General features: G+C 38.0%; 1 protein-coding gene across 19 annotated transcripts in view; it reads left to right on the top strand.

Annotated features, from left to right (window-relative positions):
* The window catches only part of LOC131124906 (adhesion G protein-coupled receptor L3-like), a 172720-nt gene that overhangs the window by 144165 nt on the left and 5323 nt on the right, over positions 1-23232 (top strand). For 6 of the 19 annotated variants that reach the window (XM_058065891.1, XM_058065890.1, XM_058065880.1 and 3 more), the window contains exons 18-23: positions 4941-5007; positions 6934-7025; positions 14866-15034; positions 15096-15218; positions 16278-16374; positions 22473-22592. In XM_058065891.1, the coding sequence (XP_057921874.1) occupies positions 4941-5007; positions 6934-7025; positions 14866-15034; positions 15096-15218; positions 16278-16374; positions 22473-22592 (668 nt within the window). Of the gene's footprint in view, positions 1-4940; positions 5008-6933; positions 7026-10767; positions 10810-11797; positions 11825-14865; positions 15035-15095; positions 15219-16277; positions 16375-22472; positions 22593-23232 lie in introns of all 19 variants that reach the window. The other 13 variants (XM_058065885.1, XM_058065884.1, XM_058065892.1 and 10 more) reach the window with 3 other exon arrangements.

Below are 23232 nucleotides of genomic sequence, written 5' to 3'. Positions count from 1 at the left end.
AGCATTATTAGAGCCCTGTAGACATGACTATACACGACTATAGTCACATTTATACTCTTTTTATTTACAACATATTGCGCAACTGCAGGGTCTGGAGACACATGCTAACTCGCAAACTAGAGAGCGAGCGACAGTAAACGGTAGCCTTCAAGTTATTTCCTTTAAACTTAAATAGCCAAAAACTTACCACTTCCACACGGATAGGGAGGATAACTATGAACAGTTATTTAACCTTTAACATGAACATTAATCAAACGTAATAATTTTTTCTGGGTACATGATACCATACAGCATCCATATCAAACATTAAACTTTCATATCAAGGCGGGGGCCTCAAACTAGTGTCCTGCGGACCACATTTGGCCCGCGGGCCGCATGTTTGAGACCCCTGGTGTAGATGAAACATTTTTGTTCATTACACTTCACTCAAAGTGGACAAGGTATTAGAACAAAGATCAAATCAGGTTATAGTCTTTGATAGTATTCAAAAGAACATCAAACCCGGGCAAATTCATTCTATTGGTTATACAAGGTATTTTGAGGACACGGTCACACGATGGATTTGTGTTTAGCATGTTGAAATCAGGTTCGACTTGGGTTCGAATCTCCGCTGAGGCCACCCACATTACATAAACATGCATGTTAGGTTAATTGCTTAATTGACCCCAAATTGTCCACAGGGATGTGAGTGTGAATGATTGTTTCTATAGCTATTGGCTCGCGACCAGTCCAGGGTGTACTCCGCCTCTCACCTGAAGTCAGCTGGGATAGGCTCCAGCATACCCCTGCAATGAGGATAAGCGGATGGATGGATTTTGGGGACAAAGTCAAACCAGTATTTAGACTTTAAAGGTTTCCGTCAAAACATTCAGTCCAAATTGGTGCCAATGGAAGCTTTGAGTACTTGAGTAAAAACTGCTAGCTGGCACAAGGAGAGTTTATGTTTTGACCAGCCCACGTTTTTCTCTCCTTAAGCATTAAAAAGTAGCACAAGGAGAGCTCCAACTCCACAAATTCAAACACAAGAGGAGAAAGAAGGGACAAAGCGTAAAGGAAGGAGAAGAAATTGACACGCCTGCAGCTCCTGCCGCCCACCAACTCGTTAAATCTGTCTGTGATCTGAGGAAGGCAGGCACAAATGAACAGCCAATGGAAGCGTCCACATAATTTATAGCGGCGGCATGCGGCGTCGGTGCGCTTTGAAGAGCTGCCAGCTCATCTTTTGTTTTTTGAGCCCATATGTGTTTTTCCTCTGGAACGCCGTCTCATCCTTTGACATCAACGAGAAGAGGAGGGGGTGTTTTAGCGCATCGAGTCCTGTCACTTCCGATAAAGCGTGAAACATGAGTAAACACCACATCAGCGCCAGACGACTAAGTTGTTTGTGTTTTTGTTGGAGAAATTGATCTGTTTGACACAAAGCAGCATATTAAAGACAAGAGCGTTTTCCAGGGCGAGGACGAAAACCACCTTGTTTAAGCTGGTTTTTGTTGTACTTTTTAAATGTACATTTTAAAAACAGGCACATTTTTCATTATTTTAATCCCCACTGGAGGGTTCCCATACTTGCTGCGGTTTACCCACCGGTTAAAAATGCTACTAAACATTTTCCTCCCATTTAATAATGGTGCTGGTCATCCATCTTGTTTGGGTTTGCCCACCAACTAAAAACGATTTCTCCAACAATTAAAAATGGCAAAATAGTGTGGGTGCTCTAGTTTTTTGTACAACCATAAACATAATTCCAAAAACATGCTAGGTTAATTGGCGACTCCAAATTGTCCATAGGTATGAATGTGAGTGTGAATGGTTGTTTGTCTATATGTGCCCTGTGATTGGCTGGCGACCAGTCCAGATTGTATCCCGCTTCTCATCTGAAAACAGCTGGGATAGGCTCCAGCATGCCCACAACCCTAATGAGGATAATCTGTATAGAAAATGGATGGATGGAAACTGTACACCAGTTTCCTCCCACTAGCCAAACCAGTTCAATTAAAGTAAAAACGCTTCTAGTTTCCCCAATAACTGAAAATGGTTCTGGTTTTGGTTTGGTTCCAAATTTTCTGGAACAGATGTGGAGTGTGGAGTTTGCATGTTCTTTCTGTGCATGCGTGGGTTTTCTCCGGGTACTCCGGTTTCCTCCCACATTCCAAAAACATGCTAGGTTAATTGGCGACTCCAAATTGTCCATAGGTATGAATGTGAGTGTGAATGGTTGTTTGTCTATATGTGCCCTGTGATTGGCTGGCGACCAGTCCAGGGTGTAGTAAGTAAAAACGGTTCTAGTTTCCCCAATAACTGAAAATGGTTCTGGTTTGGTTCAAAATTCTCTGGTTTTATGAGTAACTAAACCAAAAAGAGTGCAACTAAAAACATTGTGCAACTAAACGAGTGCAACTAAAAACTAAAAAATGTTGTTGCGACTTGGCGAAGAACGAAAAAACCTTAATTTTCCATAAACATATCCCGCCCTTTTCCTCACCTCCGTTCTGTCAGCTGAGCAACAACAGCATCACTGTGCTAAAATGTCATATTACCCTGTCCAAAAATGGAGGTGTCTGTCTGCAGCAAGTAGCGGAGATTAAAAGATTAATAATTCAACTGTGAGTCATGACTTTTTTTTTTTTTTCTCCCGTCCGCCATCCAAGCAGCCATGCATCCACCAACTTCTTCCGTGTCTCCTTACCGACTTGTCATTGTGGTGATATGAAGTAGGAGGTCAGGAGAGGGCGTGTCATTTCATTATTGTTGTAATTGCAGCGAGTCATCGGAGCTTGTATGAGTCTTTTGTCGCCGGTTCAGCTTGTTCAGGTCGAGGTCAAACCAATTTGTTTGGAGTGATAAAGTCGAGATTCAGTTTAGGACTAATTAAATCATTGTAAGTTATCATCTGGGACAGTCATTTGCTATGTTAACCCGGAAAAAATGGAATGATATCAAGCTAAGGTCTGACCTTCAGCAGCCTTCATGTTCCTGTTTTATTCTACACGATGCTAAGCTACGCTACGCTCTGCTTCACCACACTACACATCTTGCAATATGTTACGTTTTTCAAAAAAACATTGCTAATTTTCTCCCGTAGACAAATGCAGAGGTGTGAACTCCAATCACATGACTTGACTTGTGACATCAATGACTTGACTCTGACTTTAGTGTGATGACTAAAAATATTTCATATTTCCAGTGACTGGGATGAGTAAAATGGGATTAAATATATGTGTCATTTCCAGCAGGACACCAAACGTTCCCACAGAATCTGCCTCATTGAATGCATCTATTAATATCCAATCAGGTTTAAGAACAAACAACGATGGTGTGCCTTACGTTTCTATGAGTACCAGACTAACCAATGACTGGCAGGGATTAAGACCTTCTGAGGGGAATAATGGTATTGGATGGATGGATGGATGGATAGATGGATGGATGGATAGATAGATAATGGTATAATAATGGTATTAGATGGATGGATGGATGGATGGATGGATGGATGGATGGATGGTGGATGGATGGATGTAAGGATGGATGGATGGATGGATAGATAATGGTATAATGGTATTAGATGGATGGATGGATGGATGGATGGATGGATGGATGGATAGATAATGGTAAATTGTATTGGATGGATGGAAGTATGGATGGATGGATGGATAATGGTATAATGGTATTAGATGGATGGATGGATGGATGGATGGATGGATGGATGGATGGATTGATGGATTGATGGATGGATAATGGTATAATGGTATTAGATGGATGGATGGATGGATGGATAGATAATGGTAAATGGTATTGGATGGATGGATGGATGGATGGTGGATGGATGGATGGATGGAAGGATGGATGGATGGATGGTGGATGGATGGATGGAAGGATGGATGATGGATGGATGGATGGATGGATGGTGGATGGATGGATGGATGGATGGATGGATGGAAGGATGGATGGATGGATGGATGGATGGATGGTGGATGGATGGATGGATGGAAGGATGGATGGATGGATGGATAGATAATGGTATAATGGTATTAGATGGATGATGGATGGATGGATGGATGAATGGATGGTGGATGGATGGATGGATGGAAGGATGGATGGATGGATGGATGGATGGATGGATGGATGGATAGATAATGGTATAATGGTATTAGATGGATGGATGGGTGGATGGATGGAAAGATAGATAATGGTATTGGATGGATGGATGGATGGATGTAAGGATGGATGGATGGATGGATGGATAATGGTATAATGGTATTAGATGGATGGATGGATGGATGGATAGATAGATAATGGTATAATGGTATTAGATGGATGGATGGATGGATGGATAGATGGATAAATGGATAGATAATGGTATAATGGTATTGGATGGATGGATGGATGGATGGATGGATGGATGGATGGATGGATGGATAGATAGATAATGGTATAACGGTGATGGATGGATGGATGGATGGATGGATGGATGGATGGTGGATGGATGGATGGATGGATGGATGGATGGATGGATGGAAGGATGGATGGATGGATGGATGGATGGATAGATGGATAGATGGATAGATGGATAGATAGATATGATTGATTGATTGATTTCCTTTATTGTCATTACACGATAACACAGCAGTGAAATGTCATTGCCTGGCTCCCGTATAATAATAAATAATAATAATAATAATAATAATGTGGAGAATAAATAGGTGACATCAAATATGAACAACAATATACAGCGTAAACAGTACATTTTGAATGAACATTCTGAAGACTTGAAAATTTCAAGCATATTTACTTTGGATTTGACTTGTCTTGTCTTGACCTGAGACTTGACTTTTAAATTTTGACTTGAGACTTGGGGCAAGAGTGGAGGTCCACCCTGGAGTGGTGGCCAATGTACAGCTAAGACCTTCATCCAGAACGGTAACATGTTATGCTTTTGCTTGCAGTTGCTGGCTTCGTCTGGATACGTACTTCATCTGGAGTTTCATCGGACCAGCAACCTTGATAATTATGGTAAGCCCCGCCTCCTCTTAACACCACAATATGTTCATTAACCCCACTTAGCCTGCAAGAGACTCGCTTAAACGCTCTGCAGAGATACGCTATTTTTTTCTTCTTTTTTTTTGAGCAGCCGTCGAGGAAAACGAATGAAGGGAATATATCGCACTTTGTCACCCAGCTGCAAGTCACAGGGACTGAACTCTGCTCAGTATGCGGCGTTACAGTAATCCGGCAAGCGCCATGATGATTGATTTTGGTCCCAACCCTTTTTTCTCTGTCGTTGCCTCGCCTCACAGGCACACACACATTAAAAGTAGGCTATTGTATTGCAACATGATTTCTAAACTGGGAGAGTCTCCACTTCATTCATATGTTTTTTTTTTATTATCATTTATTGACCTCCTTACACATGAATTAATTAATTTCTATCAAATCAAAACAACTTTTAATTCAGGTTTTTTTTTTTCAGTAAATGACAATGTTACTAAGATTGGCTCTTTAAACAGAAATTAAGAATATTCAAAGATTGATGTGAAGATCCCATTAAATTAGTAACAACTTCGAGTACAATTTGTGGGACAAAACACATTTCAAAATGCATTGTTTTGTGATTAAAAAATTCAATCATAAAAGTCGAGTAATATATAAGCGAACATACTAACTCCTTATTTCTAAAATCACACTTCGGTACGAGTTGAATTATAAAAACAAAAACAAAAAAAACCTTAAACTGTATTATGGAAAGCAGGAAGTGAACAAATGTAACAGTTACTGATTGTAAAAGTACCAGATGGAGGGGTAGGATTTAATAAGCTTTGCTTCTTCCTACTTCTTTCGGACATGTGGAACTGGGAACTGATTATGGTATTTCCTCACAAGGGTCGCGGGGGGTGCTGGAGCCTATCCCAGCCGTCTTCAGGCGAGAGGCGGGGTACACCCTGGACTGATCGCCAGCCAATCACAGGGCACATATAGACAAACAACCATTCACACTCACATTCATACCTATGGACAATTTGGAGTCGCTAATTAAGCTAGCATGTTTTTGGAATGTGGGAGGAAACCGGAGTACCCGGAGAACATGCAAACTCCACACAGAGATGGCCGAGGGTGGAATTGAACCCTGGTCTCCTAGCCGTGAGGTCTGCGCGCTAACCACTTGACCACCGTGCCGCCCAACCAAAATTTTTTTTCAAAGGAAAAAAATGACTTTTTTTTAAATTATTTATTCGTAGATTTGCAGTTTCACCTTTGCAATTAGTGCAGTAAAAATGTCAAAATATTTTTTTTTACTCGAGTTAATTTACTGGCTAAAAATTTTAATTTCTAATTTCTTTTGTTGTTTTTTTTTTAGCACTTTGCACAGTAAAATGTCATAAAATTCATTTTATTAATTTTATAACAGCTTATCACTGCACTATGCTGATTCTGATTATTAATGTAGGTCCATACGAGTGGTACCTACCTGGAGGGGGTTAACATGGGTTAAGTTTTGCTTTAGCAATTAGTGGAGTAAACTTTTCTCATTCTTTTTCAGGCAAATTGGAGAAAGTGTATCAATGACAAATCCAGTTTATCCTGTGGGATTTGGAGTAAAAGGGGGGCTGCTAAAAAATGAGTCAGGAATAGTTCGAATTGGAGAAAAAGAAAACCTATTAATAGCGAGAGGCTTGACTTGCAGAGACTGTCTTTAAGTCTTAAGACTAAGAGGTATGAATAAGTCATGTGGAAGCATGCATCTGTCATCCTTCGGTCGTGTTTTTTTCCCCCCTCCGTTGTACCATCATAGAGGTTTCCGAGGATTTTGCGCTCTGTTTGGCAAAGTGGGGGCGTTCCGTGCCGTGGCATCGGCGGCCGTCTTTGAGTGACAAAGTGATTTTAAAATGAATAGTGCATGCTTTATTTCTTTCTTTTTTTTTCTTTTTCTTCCATCTCCAGCTCAACGTGATCTTCCTGGCCATTGCGCTCTACAAGATGTTCCACCACACCGCTATCTTGAAACCAGACTCCGGTTGCCTGGACAACATCAAGTAAGAGATGAACACGGACTAGGCTGAAAGTCCATTAGCGAGACGTCTTTTTTAAATGAAAGACATAAGACTTGTGTGACTCACTGTGGCTTATTATAGTCATTTTCTTGATATTTTTAAAAGCACATTTGAGGGACTTAATAGTCAACCCAAAGGGGGCAAGAGGGAAATAACACAATGTTTTACAAAAGTAAACATTTCAAAACAATATGTGACATTTTTGACTAATCATTATTCAGAAATAACATTGATATACCAATCATTTTTAATAAAAATCTTTGTGTGATGGACGATGTAGCCTAATATCCATATTGCAATATATATTGCTGCATCAAAAATATCCAATTACAATTTCAATACACTGCTTTGTAGTTGCTTTATGTAGATATAGTATTATTATGTCTCTAGACTCATTAACATACATTTTAATCATTTCTATTTCATAACATTCATTATTATGGTAGTTAATAATACATTAGTTGTTATTTTTATGTAAATTACCCAGTACACAGTTACACATTTATCACTCTATTTGTTTTTTAAATTGATTAATTAATAAATTATCACTATTTTGTGATTGAATAATTTTCTATTTTTCTTGTATAATTAAGAAGACTTTACATATTATTGGCCTAAATTAAGCATTTTCAAGCATACAAATAAATTAACTAACTAAATGAATTAAAATAAAAAATACCAGGCAGAAGAAACATTCAATTTGTGAATGTCGTATTCTACATTGGCCACTAGGTGTCAGTAATTGTTCAGTGAAATGATTTAAATAATCTCATAATAGGCCCAATACTAATAACGCGATAATGACAATATTAACACGGGTTCCTGTTGGGGCCATAACCCACCCACAACAGCATCTGTCCGCCCGCCTCTAAGGTCCCCTTGGGCTGTGGCTATCAACTGGTTCAGCTGCAGGAACCACATAAACGAACCGTGATCCAAACTGCAGAAAATTGATCAAGATAATCCTATTTTTCTGACTCAACTCCTCAGATTTAAAAAGTACAATTCAAAATAGATAAATGTTACCTTTTTGTGATGAACTCAGCAGGTAAATTTAATAATGAGAAGAGGACCATTTCCTCTGTAGGCCACCCCTGTGCCTGCATCAATAAATCTAACTGGGCATGAAACTGTACCTGGGAGTCTTGTGGGCGGATTTCCCCAAGCAGGACAACGTGAGCTGGAGCGGTGAGACACTCGTCTCTTTGTAGCGAGCTGTTCTCCAGCAGATAGAAAAGCAATCTAGCTGTGTTAAGTTGACGCTTAACCTTCCTCTTGTGTTAGCTTTCTGGTATCATCTCTTATTTTAACGGGTCGGTTTTGACCCGTGTATTAAATCAGCTATAAAATACACTAAAAACAATAAGTTACCATCAAATTTGCTTCTCTTCTTAGGCTTCCTAATCCATGAAAATGTTGGTTTTAATACTTTTTGTGTGGGCATGTAGGCCCTTTTTTGTCACTATACCACTTCACCCAATTTCCAAAAATGGTGAAATGAACCACAAAAGAATCATATTAATAAATTGAAGGTTCTTTTGTTACCTGACTATTACTGAGAGCTATAGAACATATCTCTTAAATCAATTAGTTTGATTTATTTTCTCATTTTAGTATTAATCACTAAAGAAACATCTATATTAGAGGTCTCAAACTCAATTTACTTGGGGGCCACTGGAGCTAGGGTCTGGGCGAGGTTGGGCCGCATCAGGTTTTCCAAAAAAAAAAAAAAACGCATTTATTAAAAACAGAAAAATGTATAAACTTTGCTTTTGTTCCGATTTTCTACAATAAAAGCTCTGATAAAACATTCCACTGTTCTCAAATATCTTAATTTCTATTTTTCTGCACAAAATAAGATGAAAAATAAATAAATAAATCAAGAAAAAAGAAAATCAATCAGTAATAAATAAATATAGTAATAATAATAAAACAGCAAATAATAAAAACTTAAGAAACCACATATAGTTGGTGGGTAGACAAATTATTTTTTTCAGATTAAAATGAACAAAACATTATTAGAGCCCTGTAGACATGACAAAACACGACTATAGTCACATTTATACTCTTTTTATTTACATCGTATTGCGCAACTGCAGGGTCTTGAGACACATGCTAACTCGCAAACTAGAGAGCTAGCGACCTAAACGGTAGCCTTCAAGTTATTTCCTTTCAACTTAAATAGCCCAAAACTTACCACTTCCACACGGATAGGGAGGATAACTATTAACAGTTATTTAACCTTTAACATGAACATTAATCAAACATAATATTTTTTTCTGGGTACATGATACCATACAGCATCCATATCTTACCACTTCCACACGGATAGGGAGGATAACTATTAACAGTTATTTAACCTTTAACATGAACATTAATCAAACGTAATCATTTTTTCTGGGTACATGATACCATACAGCATCCATATCTTACCACTTCCACACGGATAGGGAGGATAACTATTAACAGTTATTTAACCTTTAACATGAACATTAATCAAACGTAATAATTTTTTTTCTGGGTACATGATACCATACAGCATCCATATCTTACCACTTCCACACAGATAGGGAGGATAACTATTAACAGTTATTTAACCTTTAACATGAACATTAATCAAACGTAATATTTTTTTCTGGGTACATGATACCATACAGCATCCATATCTTACCACTTCCACACGGATAGGGAGGGTAACTATTAACAGTTATTTAACCTTTAACATGAACATTAATCAAACGTAATAATTTTTTCTGGGTACATGATACCATACAGCATCCATATCAAACTTGAGGCGGGGGCCTCAAACTAGTGTCCTGCGGGCCACATTTGGCCCGCGGGTCGCGTGTTTGAGACCCCTGATCTATGGTGTTGGCCCCGCCCCATTAAGTCATATTTTTATATCTAATTATTTTAATATTTTGCAACTTATGGTTTACTTTTATTTGAACATGCATCAAGTTATAATGGAATATATCACTTACTATAAATATATACTTTAAACAAGTATCTGTTTCAATAAAAATGTTAAATGTTAGTTGCACTACAGAAACTTTTTAGCAGATAACTTTGGTCAAATTGAGAATTGTATTATCTCAGTGGGCACTTTACTAAATGCTGTACTTAACTGCCACCATTTTTTTTCCCCTCACAATCAAGCAGCTTTTCTTCGCACTTCACTCTGAAAACCGATTTCAATTTTAATCCCTTTCAACAGCTTCTATATATCTCTTTCGGTAAGCCATCCTTTGTGTCATTTTCTCTCCGTATTGACCTGCTGAGAGCTGTCAGTGGTTATGATTTATAACCGTGGCCTCCAGTAATGCGGCCGTCCAGCCAGCTAGCGAGACCCCTGGGCGGCGTTCCTTTTAAAGCTTAAAGTCGCTTCAATGAAGTCTGCCACCTTCTACTTGACCACTGGGGGAAAAAATGGCCTCTGACTGGTGGCTTTTACTCGGAAAAATGACAAATGTGTGTTTCTGTTTCACCATAAACAAGTCAAGGTTGTGCTGCTTTATAACATCCAGCACATACTCACCTTACTTATGTATGTTTTTCAATTGCAATTTCAATTTAATTGCTTATTTATGATAAAATACTATATATTGTGTTTTGTATCACGTCATGATTTCTGTTCTGGTTTCATCATTTCCTTTCATTTTTTCTGATTCTGTTATTCTTTTGACAATTTTATGTTGATCATTTTGTTTTTGTTTCATTTTAGCCGCCGTTATTACGACGGATGCGTTATAGTAGAGTGGCACTGGTAAGCGTTTTCTTCAGTGTAGGTTAGAATGGATGTTGTGTTTGGTGTGTTTTTTCCCCCTTACCCAACACCCTAGTCCACTTAAGTTTTGAGAGATTAAACTAAAGCTAAAAATCATCATATTTGGTTAGTTTGCACCGTAAATCACAATTATGAACATGTCGTAATACAAACTCTAGACCAGGGGTGGGCAAACTACGGCCCGGGGGCCACATCCGGCCCACCAAGTGTTTCAATTGAGGTAGCTGCTTTATCAATTTCGTTATTTGATGTGGTCTGTTACAAAATGCTCCTGTAAAAAGGGACACAAGCACATAATAATAATAATAATAATAATGTTGTCAATAATGATAATAATACTACTATTATATTAATATTCATATCAGGCGGGGGCCTCAAACTTGTGTCCTGCGGGCCACATTTGGCCCGCGGGCCGCGTGTTTGAGACCACTGATTTAAGTAGTATTTTTATCTTTGCAAGTGCTTATTAAGGCTGGATTTTGTATTGGATCTTAGTGTACATAAATATAATAATTGATGTACACTTCAGTTTGGGGTAAAGCGTGCCCTATTTTTATCAAAGGTTTTATCATTGTGCGCCAGCGTTGCCATATTCTGCATGTACTCCCGATGTCCTCTACATAGAGGACGGCGCCCACCAAGCTTTGATGAAGTACCTCTCCTGCCAGGTCGTTATGGTCAAAAAAAAACAACAAAAAAAAAAAACAGTGAAATTCATAAATCACCAATTTGGCCACACACCTGACCCATTTATTAGCGCTTTAAACAAGGTCTGCTGGTTTTTACGGCAGCGTCTGCGAGCACAGATAATGGCGGCAAGGCTCCTGTACATCACAAATAAATATGGAAAAAAGGACAGGTAGGATGTGTTGGTGTCAGTAAGTGGATGCTGTCAACCTCCCTTTTTTGTTTTTCCCCGCTTATTCAAATTCTGGATGACACTTTTTCTTGTTTTTATGTTGCTCAGCTATCAGGATTATGAACCCAAGATCAAGTAAGGAAGAAAAAGAACCCTTTCCCCCCCAAACCCCCACACCCCCAATGAAAAAACACCATCTTTCATTTTCCCTCGCCATCTCGTAGCGGTGTGGAACGTAGCCCCTGTGGAACCATTAATGTGATTTACGGCGCTAAAGGTCAGAATGAGCGCTAAGCTAGCTGACAGATGCGGCGAATAAAGATTAGTTTTTAAATGGCACCTGTTGGAACACAATGTAAAATGGATTGCATAAACGTAATAAATCAATATAAAGATCGACAGAATTTATATTTTGGGGAATTTCAATGTTAATTATTGGAAAACTGAACTTAACATATGTCATGAAAATTATTCGGCATGTATAGGGAGGGATTCTGCATTGATATCGACAAAAATTTTTTTTTTTTTGCGCAAAATCGGTTTGTTTTGGTTGATTTTATCTGACCGCAGATAACGCAAAACATGTTTCTGTCATGAAAATTATTCGGCATGTATGGGGAGGGATTCTGCGTTGATATCTACAAAAAAAATGATTTTTTTTGCGGAAAATCGGTTTGTTTTGGTTGATTTGATCTAACCGCAGATAACGCAAAACACGTTAACGTTTTGGTCATTAATTTGACAAAACCTTAAAAACGAGCTGGCTACCTCGATCATATTTGTGACTGATACGTGATGTGACATAGAAATAAATACATGAAAATTTTTGCAGTTAGTAATTGAAATTTAAGTCCCGGCCCCCTTTTACGAATGTTTTAACTGTGTACAAACGAAAGAATGTTGTATTTTAACATATCTTTTACGCTGTTTACTTGTTTTTATTCAACTCCATTTTTCTGTAAAGTCTTTGAGTAGCTTGAAAAGTGCTATACAAATAAAATGTATTATTATTATTATATTATTTTATTTTTTATTATTATTATTATTTTTATTATTAAGTTATTAAGTTATTAAGTTGTTCAAGTCCATTGAATAGCTTGAAATGATACAAAGGTCGCCCTGTGATTGGCTGGCAACGAGTCCAGGGTGTACCCCGCCTCTCGGCCAAAGACAGCTGGGATAGGCTCCAGCAACCCCGCGACCCTCGTGAGGAAAAAGCGGTACAAAATGAATTATTATTATTATTATTATTATTATTATTATTATTATTATTATTATTATTATTATTATTATTATTATTATTATTATTATTATTATTATTGTTATTATTATTATTATTATTATTACTGTTATTATTAATCGTCTGTTATCGTAAAAATAATTATTTTCTTTTAAATTGTGTCTAAAAATGCAAGAGAAAACATTTCTAAATATTGTTTTTCTAGTTTGATAAAATTCAAGAAAGCTAGCATAAAATCGTAATGGGCCGCGATCCGTATATTTGTATGGGACAGATACTTAAAGGGATAGTTCGGATTTTTTGACATCTAAACACTGTGAAAAACAGACACAACAATCGACAGTTGGGAGCGTAAAGTGATACGTCGGCGGAGAAAATATCGCAAAGCGGTTTGTATGGTCTGATTTTTTTCAAGTAGGCATTTTTGTGATGCGAACGTATTGCGCTTTTGAACGCTACGCTTTTAACTTCACTGTCCTCAGCAACTAGCTGGAACTACTTTCAACAGCATTGAAACCGATTATGCGCTAAAAAGCCCTAAGAATTGTGTACACCAAAAAAAAGTATGTTTTTATTAATTTAATGTACTATACCAAATCTACTTAGCTAAATATTTGGGAGAAAAAAAACATGTCTCTATGTGTTCATCTTTAAAGGACACGTCGGCTAGCTTAAGGCCGAGTTTACAAGACACTTTCACCAATTAAATGGACTCAAATATGGGTTGCGCTATAAATCTCCGGCAGTAAAATTAATACTATTTGTTTTTTATTTTCAGACCCCATTACAGAATATATGAACTTGCGCTTTTATAATCATCTAGTGCCGTCACCGGACAATACGAGACTATAAAAACAAAACCCAGAGTGCATTTGCTGACATTGTTTTGTCATCTCATTTGTTTGTTTTGTCCACCTTTCATAGCCCAAACGTGATTTATGTTTGTAACTTTTATTTCTTTAACTTTTAAAAGTGACAACAAAGATATTTTTCTTGACAGTGTTTATGGTTTTCAGACAATTTTTGATGAAATTGTTGTCAGCCCCGTAAAGGTGCGTTTTTGCAGTAGTTCCTTAATAACAGCAAAGCTCTACAGTCATTTAAAGGGGACCTATTATACTCATTGAGTTGTGGACTCAGACTCTAGTGGTTAGCGCGCGGGTCTCACAGCTAGGAGACCTGAGTTCAATTCCACCCTTGGACATCTCTGTGTGGAGTTTGCATGTTCTCCGGTTTCCTCCCACATTCCAAAAACATGCTAGGTTAATTGACCACTCCAAATTATGAATGAATGTGAGTGTGAATGGTTGTTTGTCTATATGTGCCCTGTGATTGGCTGGCGACCAGTCCAGGGTGTACCCCGCATCTCGCCCGAAGACAGTTAGGATAGGCTCCAGCACCCCCCATTCATGAATGAATGAATGAATGAATGAGTTGTGGACTCCTATAGAGCAGCTTTACACAATATCCCGCACAGACAGCTTTCTAGATCTTCTGGAGTTTGCGACTCTTCCAGCAGTGTTTTCTTGGATTTTACTGTCTCCCGCCCAAACGGTCAGTGTAATTTATTCCCGCCGTGCACACTCCACTGTTATTGGTCATACTCCCAAGTGCTCCCGAGGACTTCTGGATATAGGTGCGTGTTGCCTGAGTGCAGGAAGAGTATAAGGAAGTTTGCGTTGCAGTAGGGCTCACTTCCAAATGAGCAAACCTGACGCGGTAGCATCATATACAGTAAAACGAGAATACAACAATATAACAACATTTATAGGTCAGAAACCAGGAAAAGCATAATAGGTCTCCTTTGTGTTTTTGTTTTGAGTATATTGACTTAGCCATGTATAGATGCATACAGCAATATACACATTTTCGCCATATTCCCGCTTGTTTTTTGAACATACTCTATTGACAACATGAATGTTCCATTGTGTTGAAGATCATGGGTGATTGGCGCCATCGCTCTGCTTTGCCTGCTGGGCCTCACCTGGGCCTTCGGACTGATGTACGTCAACGAGAGCACGGTGGTCATGGCTTACCTCTTCACTATTTTCAACTCCCTGCAAGGAATGTTCATCTTCATATTCCACTGCGTGCTCCAGAAGAAGGTATGCATTTTGGATTTTTGGTTTATTTGCAGTTTATATGATGTGTCCATTTTTGTTTTAGGTACGTAAAGAGTTCGGAAAGTTCCTCCGTACTCATTGCTGCAGTGCGAAAAGCATGGAAAATTCCATTGGCTCAAAGGGAAGTGCTACTCGAGCTCCTGGACGTTACTCGACTGGCTCGCAGGTTGGTTATTGTTGCAAACACACAATGAACGACTTTGCTGTTTTTCTTGCTAAAGTAACATTCTGGAAAAAAAAACATTCTGATATTCATTTTTGTCTTGCAATTTCTTACCATGCCATTCATATTAGAATGCATGTTGTTGTTTTCTGAGTGTTTCTACTCTTGTATAATGAAAAGCTTATACCGACATGCTGCATGCTAAGGTAGCAATATTCATAAATGAACGCACATCCATCAGAATATGGACACATTACAGCGGAGCATTTTTTTCACGACAACTCCGGTAAACAAAATAAATGAACATTTGAACTGACGTCTTAGAAACGGCGTGTCTGCGGGATTTCTTGAAAAAAACGGTACAGTAGCCGCGCTTTAATTAAGATTATTGATCGCATCCTCCACCTTTGTTGCATGAATTATCGGAAAGCATCGGGTTTAATTTTCCTTGATGAGTCATTTGCTTTTTTTTTTTTTTAGGGGGATTTATTTCATCATCGAAGATTAGAGCTGTTAAAAACTAATTACCAATGAGCGGGAAGTTATTGACATTTTTTTGTCAGTGAATTAAGTAAAAACAAGATAAAGATGTTTGAAGGGATTCAAGCAGATGGGAGCTGCAGCCAATAAAAATAAAAATGCAAATGTTTAAAATAAGCTAAATAGTTTGTTTTTATGATTTCTTATTGATGATTTTGCGCACATTGGGGTGAATATTGGTCTCCTAGCAATTGGAATTGGAATATGTCATGTTTTACTTTTAGAGTTGGACCTCCTTGTTTTTTTTTTAAATTTTAGACTACCAGCCTCTTAGCCCCTCTGACGCAGGATTGAGATTTGTCAGCAGCAAAGACGCCGGCTAGCGAAAGACCCTTAGCTTGTGCAACAGCCCGTGGGACTGCGGCATAATTAACTAGGATCAAGCCGTCTCTGATTGAGCGCCCCCGAGACGCTGATTCGGAAAGCCTTGACTGATGACTTTATTATTGACTCGGTGCGGATATTCCGTCTTTTAATCTTTTTTAATATTACTGTCTGTTTTTTTTTGTGGTCTTTCCGCAGAGCCGCATACGACGCATGTGGAATGACACAGTGAGAAAACAGTCGGAGTCGTCGTTCATGACCGGTGACGTCAATAGCTCGGTGTCTCTCAACAGAGGTATTTGACTCGTTTTCTCATATCCTTGTTTGGTTGTTTTGTGGTGACACTTTCTCCACCATTTCGATAAAACTACAGCACTGATTGCCATGTCATGGTTCTAAATAGAGACCCCAAAAACTGGTGCAATGTCTTCCAGAAAGTGGCATTTTAACTTGGTTTTTTTTTGGCATGCAAGAGTCACAAATGCGTAATTTTGGACCTCAAAGAAAATATTGCATAAAGATGACTTAGAAAAATATGTCGAACTATAGCTTTTCTGGTTTTTGTGCTTTTCCCGATCACTATTGGGGTTAACCCTGAAGTGGGGTAAAGTACAAACACATCCATCCATCCATTTTCACGTGCATGTTGGAGCCTATCCCAGTTGTCTTCTGGTGAGAGGCGGGGTACACCCTGGACTGGTCGCCAGCCAATCACAGGGCACATATAGACAAACAACCATTCACACATAGTCCAAAAATTATTAAGTCGTACAATTTTATTTGGATTTTATTTCCATGGAAGGATTTTGCCGTTTTTTTGTTTTTTTTTGATGCCATCATAGATTGTGATGCCATCAGTCATGGCAAAAAAATGTGTGATAACCATACTGTTCTACCAGCAATGGAACAAATTATTATTTATAATAATTAATAACTTTTCTCGGGCGGCACGGCGGTCGAGTGGTTAGCGCGCAGACCTCACAGCTAGGAGACCAGGGTTCAATTCCACCCTCGGCCATCTCTGTGTGGAGTTTGCATGTTCTCCCCGTGCATGCGTGGGTTTTCTCCGGGTACTCCGGTTTCCTCCCACATTCCAAAAACATGCTAGGTTAATTAGCGACTCCAAATTGTCCATAGGTATGAATGTGAGTGTGAATGGTTGTTTGTCTATATGTGCCCTGTGATTGGCTGGCAACCAGTCCAGGGTGTACCCCGCCTCTTGCCCGAAGACAGCTGGGATAGGCTCCAGCACCCCCCATGACCCTTGTGAGGAAAAAGCGGTAGAAAATGAATGAATGAATTAATAACTTTTTTTTCTACCGAAAATGAATGAATGAATGAATAATAACTTAAAAATAAAGTTATTAATTCATTCATTTTCTACCGCTTTCCCTCACAAGGGGGTACTGGAGCCTATCCCAGCTGTCTTTGGGCATGAAGCGGGGTACACCCTGGACTGGTCGCCAGCCAATCACAGGGCACATATAGACAAACAACCATTCACACTCACATTCATACCTATGGACAATTTGGAGTCACCAATTAACCTAGCATGTTTTTGGAATGTGGGAGGAAACCGGAGTACCCGGAAAAAACCCACGCATGCACGCGGAGAACATGCAAACTCCACACAGAGATGGCCGAGGGTGGAATTGAACCCTGGTCTCCTAGCTAACCACTAGTCCACCGTATTATAATATTATGTAACATAGAAATGATAACATTAAAATCAATTACACTCGCAATTACTATTTCACAAGTCTTTATTAATACCTGCCCTATTCATAAAATGCCACCATGTGACATCCATCCTTATATCAATATGCTTTATTGTTGTTTTATTTCATGAGTTTGTAGCGATGGTATTATTACTTTCACAACTATGGTGGCCTGACTTTGACCCTGCAATGGATTATTGGTATTTAAATTATTTGGCAACAGAATGGATGTATTGTGTCTCATAAATTGCGCAAAAGAGGCTGACTGCATTTAAAAACAGAGAGGCGGTGATGGAGTTAATAATTCAGAGGTTCTCCTTATGGAGGAGCCACCATGTTGACGACTCTTGAGTGGCTAATTATGACCGTCTTGACACTTCCTCCTTGTGTTGCAACATCCATCCGTCTTTGTAACGGTGCATTAGTGTCCACGCCAACCACAAATTTAGTATCGGTGAGGGTGCGGAGATGGGGGGGGGGGGGGGGGGGGGGGTTTGGGTGCGTCACATTATGGACGGATGCCAGTTTGTGGCTCCATGCCCGACCAAGCGGAGAGACTCCTTAAACTAGCTAATGCATTATGATGAAATGCTTTTTATTAACGGCTTTTTCCGTGCTGGGTTTTTTTTCCACCATGGTGATTTTTTTTTTTTACAAGGCCATTCAGCATTTTTTTTTTTAATTTGAAGAGAGATTGGTGATGCTTGATGGGCTGGGGGGAAAAAATAGAGGTCCTTTATTATTAATAATGGATAACTACAGCTTTAAAAAGAACACCCTCTATTTTTTCTAGCATTCACCTTCTACTACTGTAAATAACTAATATAATGACAGGGAAAATATGATCATAACCATAGAACAAGTTAATTAAAATCAAATAGTCAATGTTATAACATTTTAACGCTCATAGAGTGAAAAAAAAAAAAGCTAATTTGAATGTAAACTTCCCCACCATTTTTAAATTTAATGCATTTAATGCCGCATGGTGGATGAGTGGTTAGCATGTAGGCTACACAGTTAGGAGATCAGGAAGTCCTGGGTTTGATTTACCACTTAGCATCTCTGTGTAGAGTTTGCATGTTCTCCCCGGTGCATGCGTGGGTTTTCTCCGGGTACTCCGGTTTTCCTCCCACATTCCAAAAACATGCTAGGTTAATTGGCGACTCCAAATGTGAGTGTGAATGGTTGTTTGTCTATATGTACCCTGTGATTGGCTGGCCACCAGTCCGGGGTGTATCTCGCCTCGACCCTCGTAACAATAAGCGCTAGAAAATTAATGTGTAATGAATGAACCACAATAAAAGAGGATTTACTGTATATACTGTTGCAGGGTGACATTTTTACCGTAATGTTTACAATAGAAGTGCACTTCAAATATCAATAGTGCCTTGGGTGACATTTGGAGTGCATTTTCTAGATGCATAAGATGGATAAGCAGTAGAAAATTAATGAATTACAAAATGATGCCTGTAAGATTTTGGCAGGTTGAAACAGGCTTAAGCGCGGGTAGGCAACATGTGGGGCCGGGACCATAAACAGCCCGCAGAAGCTTTTAAGCGGCACTCCATGCAATTTTTTTTATAACAATTAATACCCCTCAGTACAAAAATGTCAGATTCTGCCACATAGCTAGGAGTCCCAGGTTTGATCTCTGTGTTCCAAAAACATGCTAGCTTAATTCCCGACTCCAAATTGTCCATAGGTATGAATGTGAGTGTGAATGGTTGTTTGTCTATATGTGCCCTGTGATTGGCTGCAACTATACAGCATTTTATTTAATCCAGTCACTCCAAATTTGTGTACTTTTGTAGTGTTTTTTTAGGCTTTAAAGCATTTTAAACAATGTAGAATTTAAAAAAAATCACCTCCAACTATTTATGTTTAGCTAATGGAAATCATATGCAGCATCTCCTTGGCATGACTGTACAACTTTGTGTACTTATTTTCTAAATATATCTCCAAATGTAGCTTGCTTGATAAATCCAAGCGGGAAAAAACACATTTATAACACACATGAAAACACATTTTCAGCACTGTAAAACTGTTAAAAAGCTTCTTAACTTTCATTCGGTTCTTTCCCGTTTGAATCTGATGTGGCGGAAAAACAAATATCACCACCATTAAGCGCATGGCGGAGATGGGCACAGGCACTAATCACACGGCCTACTGTGAAAGTAGCTCGCTGCGTGGAGGTCGGCCGTTAGGGAAGTGACGAGTCATTTGACAGTGGCAGACACTTATATGGGGGACACTTATATGGGGGACAGACATCCCATAAATAGGAAATGACCTCCAGTGTGATGGAGGCGCAGTAATGACCACTTTACATCCACTCAGGTTATTTCCACAGCGTGTGATTTTCTTTTTTTTTTTTCGGTGCTCTCCTTGGGTAGAAGATGTCAAAAGAAAAGAATCTAGCAAGTCACATGACATCTTTTACTTTTTGAAAATACAGTTTTAACGGAAAATAACTAATTTGGTTTTTATGTAGGAAAAATGGCATCTGTGCTGTCGCCACGGCGAACCCCTTGTCACATTTCCAAAAAATTTCTCATTTTTTGTTTTGCCTTTCATTTTTTTAAAATCAATTTAAAGGATTTTAAGTGTGCCTTATAGTGCGGAAATTATGGTGTGTCCAAATTTTGTAACTTTTGTCAATTGATGTATCTCCAGATTTTACAATTTTACAATATATTCAAATTTGAATGAATTTATCTTCAAATTCAGCACTTTTTGTGATTAGTAACATATAGACTGTATTTTTAAACGTACACTTTTTGTTGTATCCCATGAAAATTGTGTCTCATTTTCCTTTTTTATTCAATTTTTCCCAGAAAAAAGCCTCTAAAACTATTTTAACTATTAACCTTTTTGGACAAAAGCAAAAAACTGACTTATATTTTTTACTTGCCATTGTTGCTTTGCGCTAATACAGCGTATATCCACTTGCACAACCATCAAAAGTATTTAAATATACATTTTGCTCATGCTAATTGTTAAAAAAAATAATGTCAATCTTTTTTAATGTCACAATATAGCGCTGCATTTATTGTATTTTGTCCAAAAATTAATGCAAAGGATTTTAAGTGCGCCTTTTAGCGCGGAAAATATGGTGTGTCCAAATTTTGTAACTTTTGCCAATTAATGTATCTCTATATTTTACAATTTTACAATGAAAGACATGTATATTCAAATTTGAACGAATTTATCTTCAAATTCAGCACTTTTTGTGATTTGTAATATATAGACTGTATTTTTAAAAGTAGACTTTTTGTTGTATCCCATGAAAACTGTGTCTCATTTTCCCCAAAAGTGCCTCTGAAACTATTTTAATTATTTTAACTATTAACCTTTTTGGACAAAAGCAAAAAACTGACTTATATTTTTTTACTTGCCATTGTTGCTTTGAGCTAATACAGCGTATATCCACTTGCACAACCATCAAAAGTATTTAAATATACATTTTGCTCATGCTAATTGTTAAAAAAAATAATGTCAATCCTTTTTAATGTCACAATATAGCACTGCATTTATTGTATTTTGTCCAAAAATTAATGCAAAGGATTTTAAGTGCGCCTTTTAGTGCGGAAAATATAGTATGTCCAAATTTTGTAACTTTTGCCAATTGATGGATCTCCATATTTTACAATTTTACAATGAAAGACATGTATATTCAAATTTGAACGAATTTATCTTCAAATTCAGCACTTTTTGTGATTTGTAATATATAGACTGTATTTTTAAAAGTAGACTTTTTGTTGTATCCCATGAAAACTGTGTCTCATTTTCCCCAAAAGAGCCTCTGAAACTATTTTAATTATTTTAACTATTAACCTTTTTGGACAAAAGCAAAAAACTGACTTATATTTTTTACTTGCCATTGTTGCTTTGCGCTAATACAGCGTATATCCACTTGCACAACCATCAAAAGTATTTAAATATACATTTTGCTCATGCTAATTGTTAAAAAAAATAATGTCAATCTTTTTTAATGTCACAATATAGCGCTGCATTTATTGTATTTTGTCCAAAAATTAATGCAAAGGATTTTAAGTGCGCCTTTTAGTGCGGAAAATATAGTATGTCCAAATTTTGTAACTTTTGCCAATTGATGGATCTCCATATTTTACAATTTTACAATGAAAGACATGTATATTCAAATTTGAACGAATTTATCTTCAAATTCAGCACTTTTTGTGATTTGTAACATATAGACTGTATTTTTAAAAGTAGACTCTTTGTTGTATCCCATGAAAATTGTGTCTCATTTTCCTTTTTTATTCAATTTTTCCCAAAAAGAGCCTCTAAAACTATTATACCTTTTTGGACAAAAGCAAAAAACGGACTTATATTTTTTACTTGCATTGCGTATATCCACTTGCACAACCATCAAAAGTATTTAAATGTACATTTTGCTCATGCGAATTGTTAAAAAAAATAATGTCAATCCTTTTTAATGTCACAATATAGCACTGCATTTATTGTATTTTGTCCAAAAATGAATGCAGAGTATGTTTTCTGCGCTAATGCACTTACTAATGGCTGGTTGTATCATCACCTCCATTTTTCAGTCCACATGCATTAATGATCATTTGGATGTGAATTGCTCAAAGCTGAAATGTATGTTCCTTCTCTGTTCCTGTTCCTGTTCCTGTTGTCATTGTGGCTGCTGCAGGGGCTAACCATCTTATACCTAACGCACTCCTGCGTCCTCATGGCACGAACAATCCCTATAATACATTGCTTGGGGAGTCGGCGGTCTATAACAACCCTCTGGGCATGTACAACGTGCAAGGTGTGCTCGCTTCTCTTTGTTCTTTCCACCATCTGGAGCAGCGTTTTTGCATGATTTTTTTTTCTTCGACTACCATTTTTAGTCAAAAAAACAAACAAAAACACTGCTGCAGATGTTGTTTTTTTGTCTGTTTCTGCACGTTTGTGTGTCCGCATTACGTAGAAACGTGGAGAAAATTCTCCTTATCACTTTGCAAAATGCTTCCAACCACCTCGTATCCCTCTGAGTATACAAATTAGAGACGAATTAGAAAAAAAAAAGTTGCAGTATAGGTACCACGCATTCATTGGGGCGCTGCAATGACGTTAGCCTCCCTCTCGGTTTTGGGCTCTGGGTTCTCTGGCTTCCTCTGCTGGACAGGGGCAGTATTGTAGCACCATCTACCATTTTTTATCCTTTCTATGCCCCGCCTATGAAATGTTTAATAAACTTTAATATACATGTCAATATATGTATGCAAATATTTGAATTAATCTGGTTTTCCTCTAAATTTAGTGGGTGCGGCTAATACTAATAATGCGGCTAATAATAATAATAATTGATAAATACTTGATAATACATGGGCGGCATGGTAGTCTAGTGGTTAGCGCGCAGACCTCACAGCTAGGAGACCAGGGTTCAATTCTCCCTGTGCATGCGT

Source organism: Doryrhamphus excisus, chromosome 3, assembly GCF_030265055.1.
Source record: "Doryrhamphus excisus isolate RoL2022-K1 chromosome 3, RoL_Dexc_1.0, whole genome shotgun sequence".
Taxonomy (NCBI): Eukaryota; Metazoa; Chordata; class Actinopteri; order Syngnathiformes; family Syngnathidae; genus Doryrhamphus; species Doryrhamphus excisus.
This window is presented reverse-complemented; position numbering and strand designations above follow the sequence as displayed.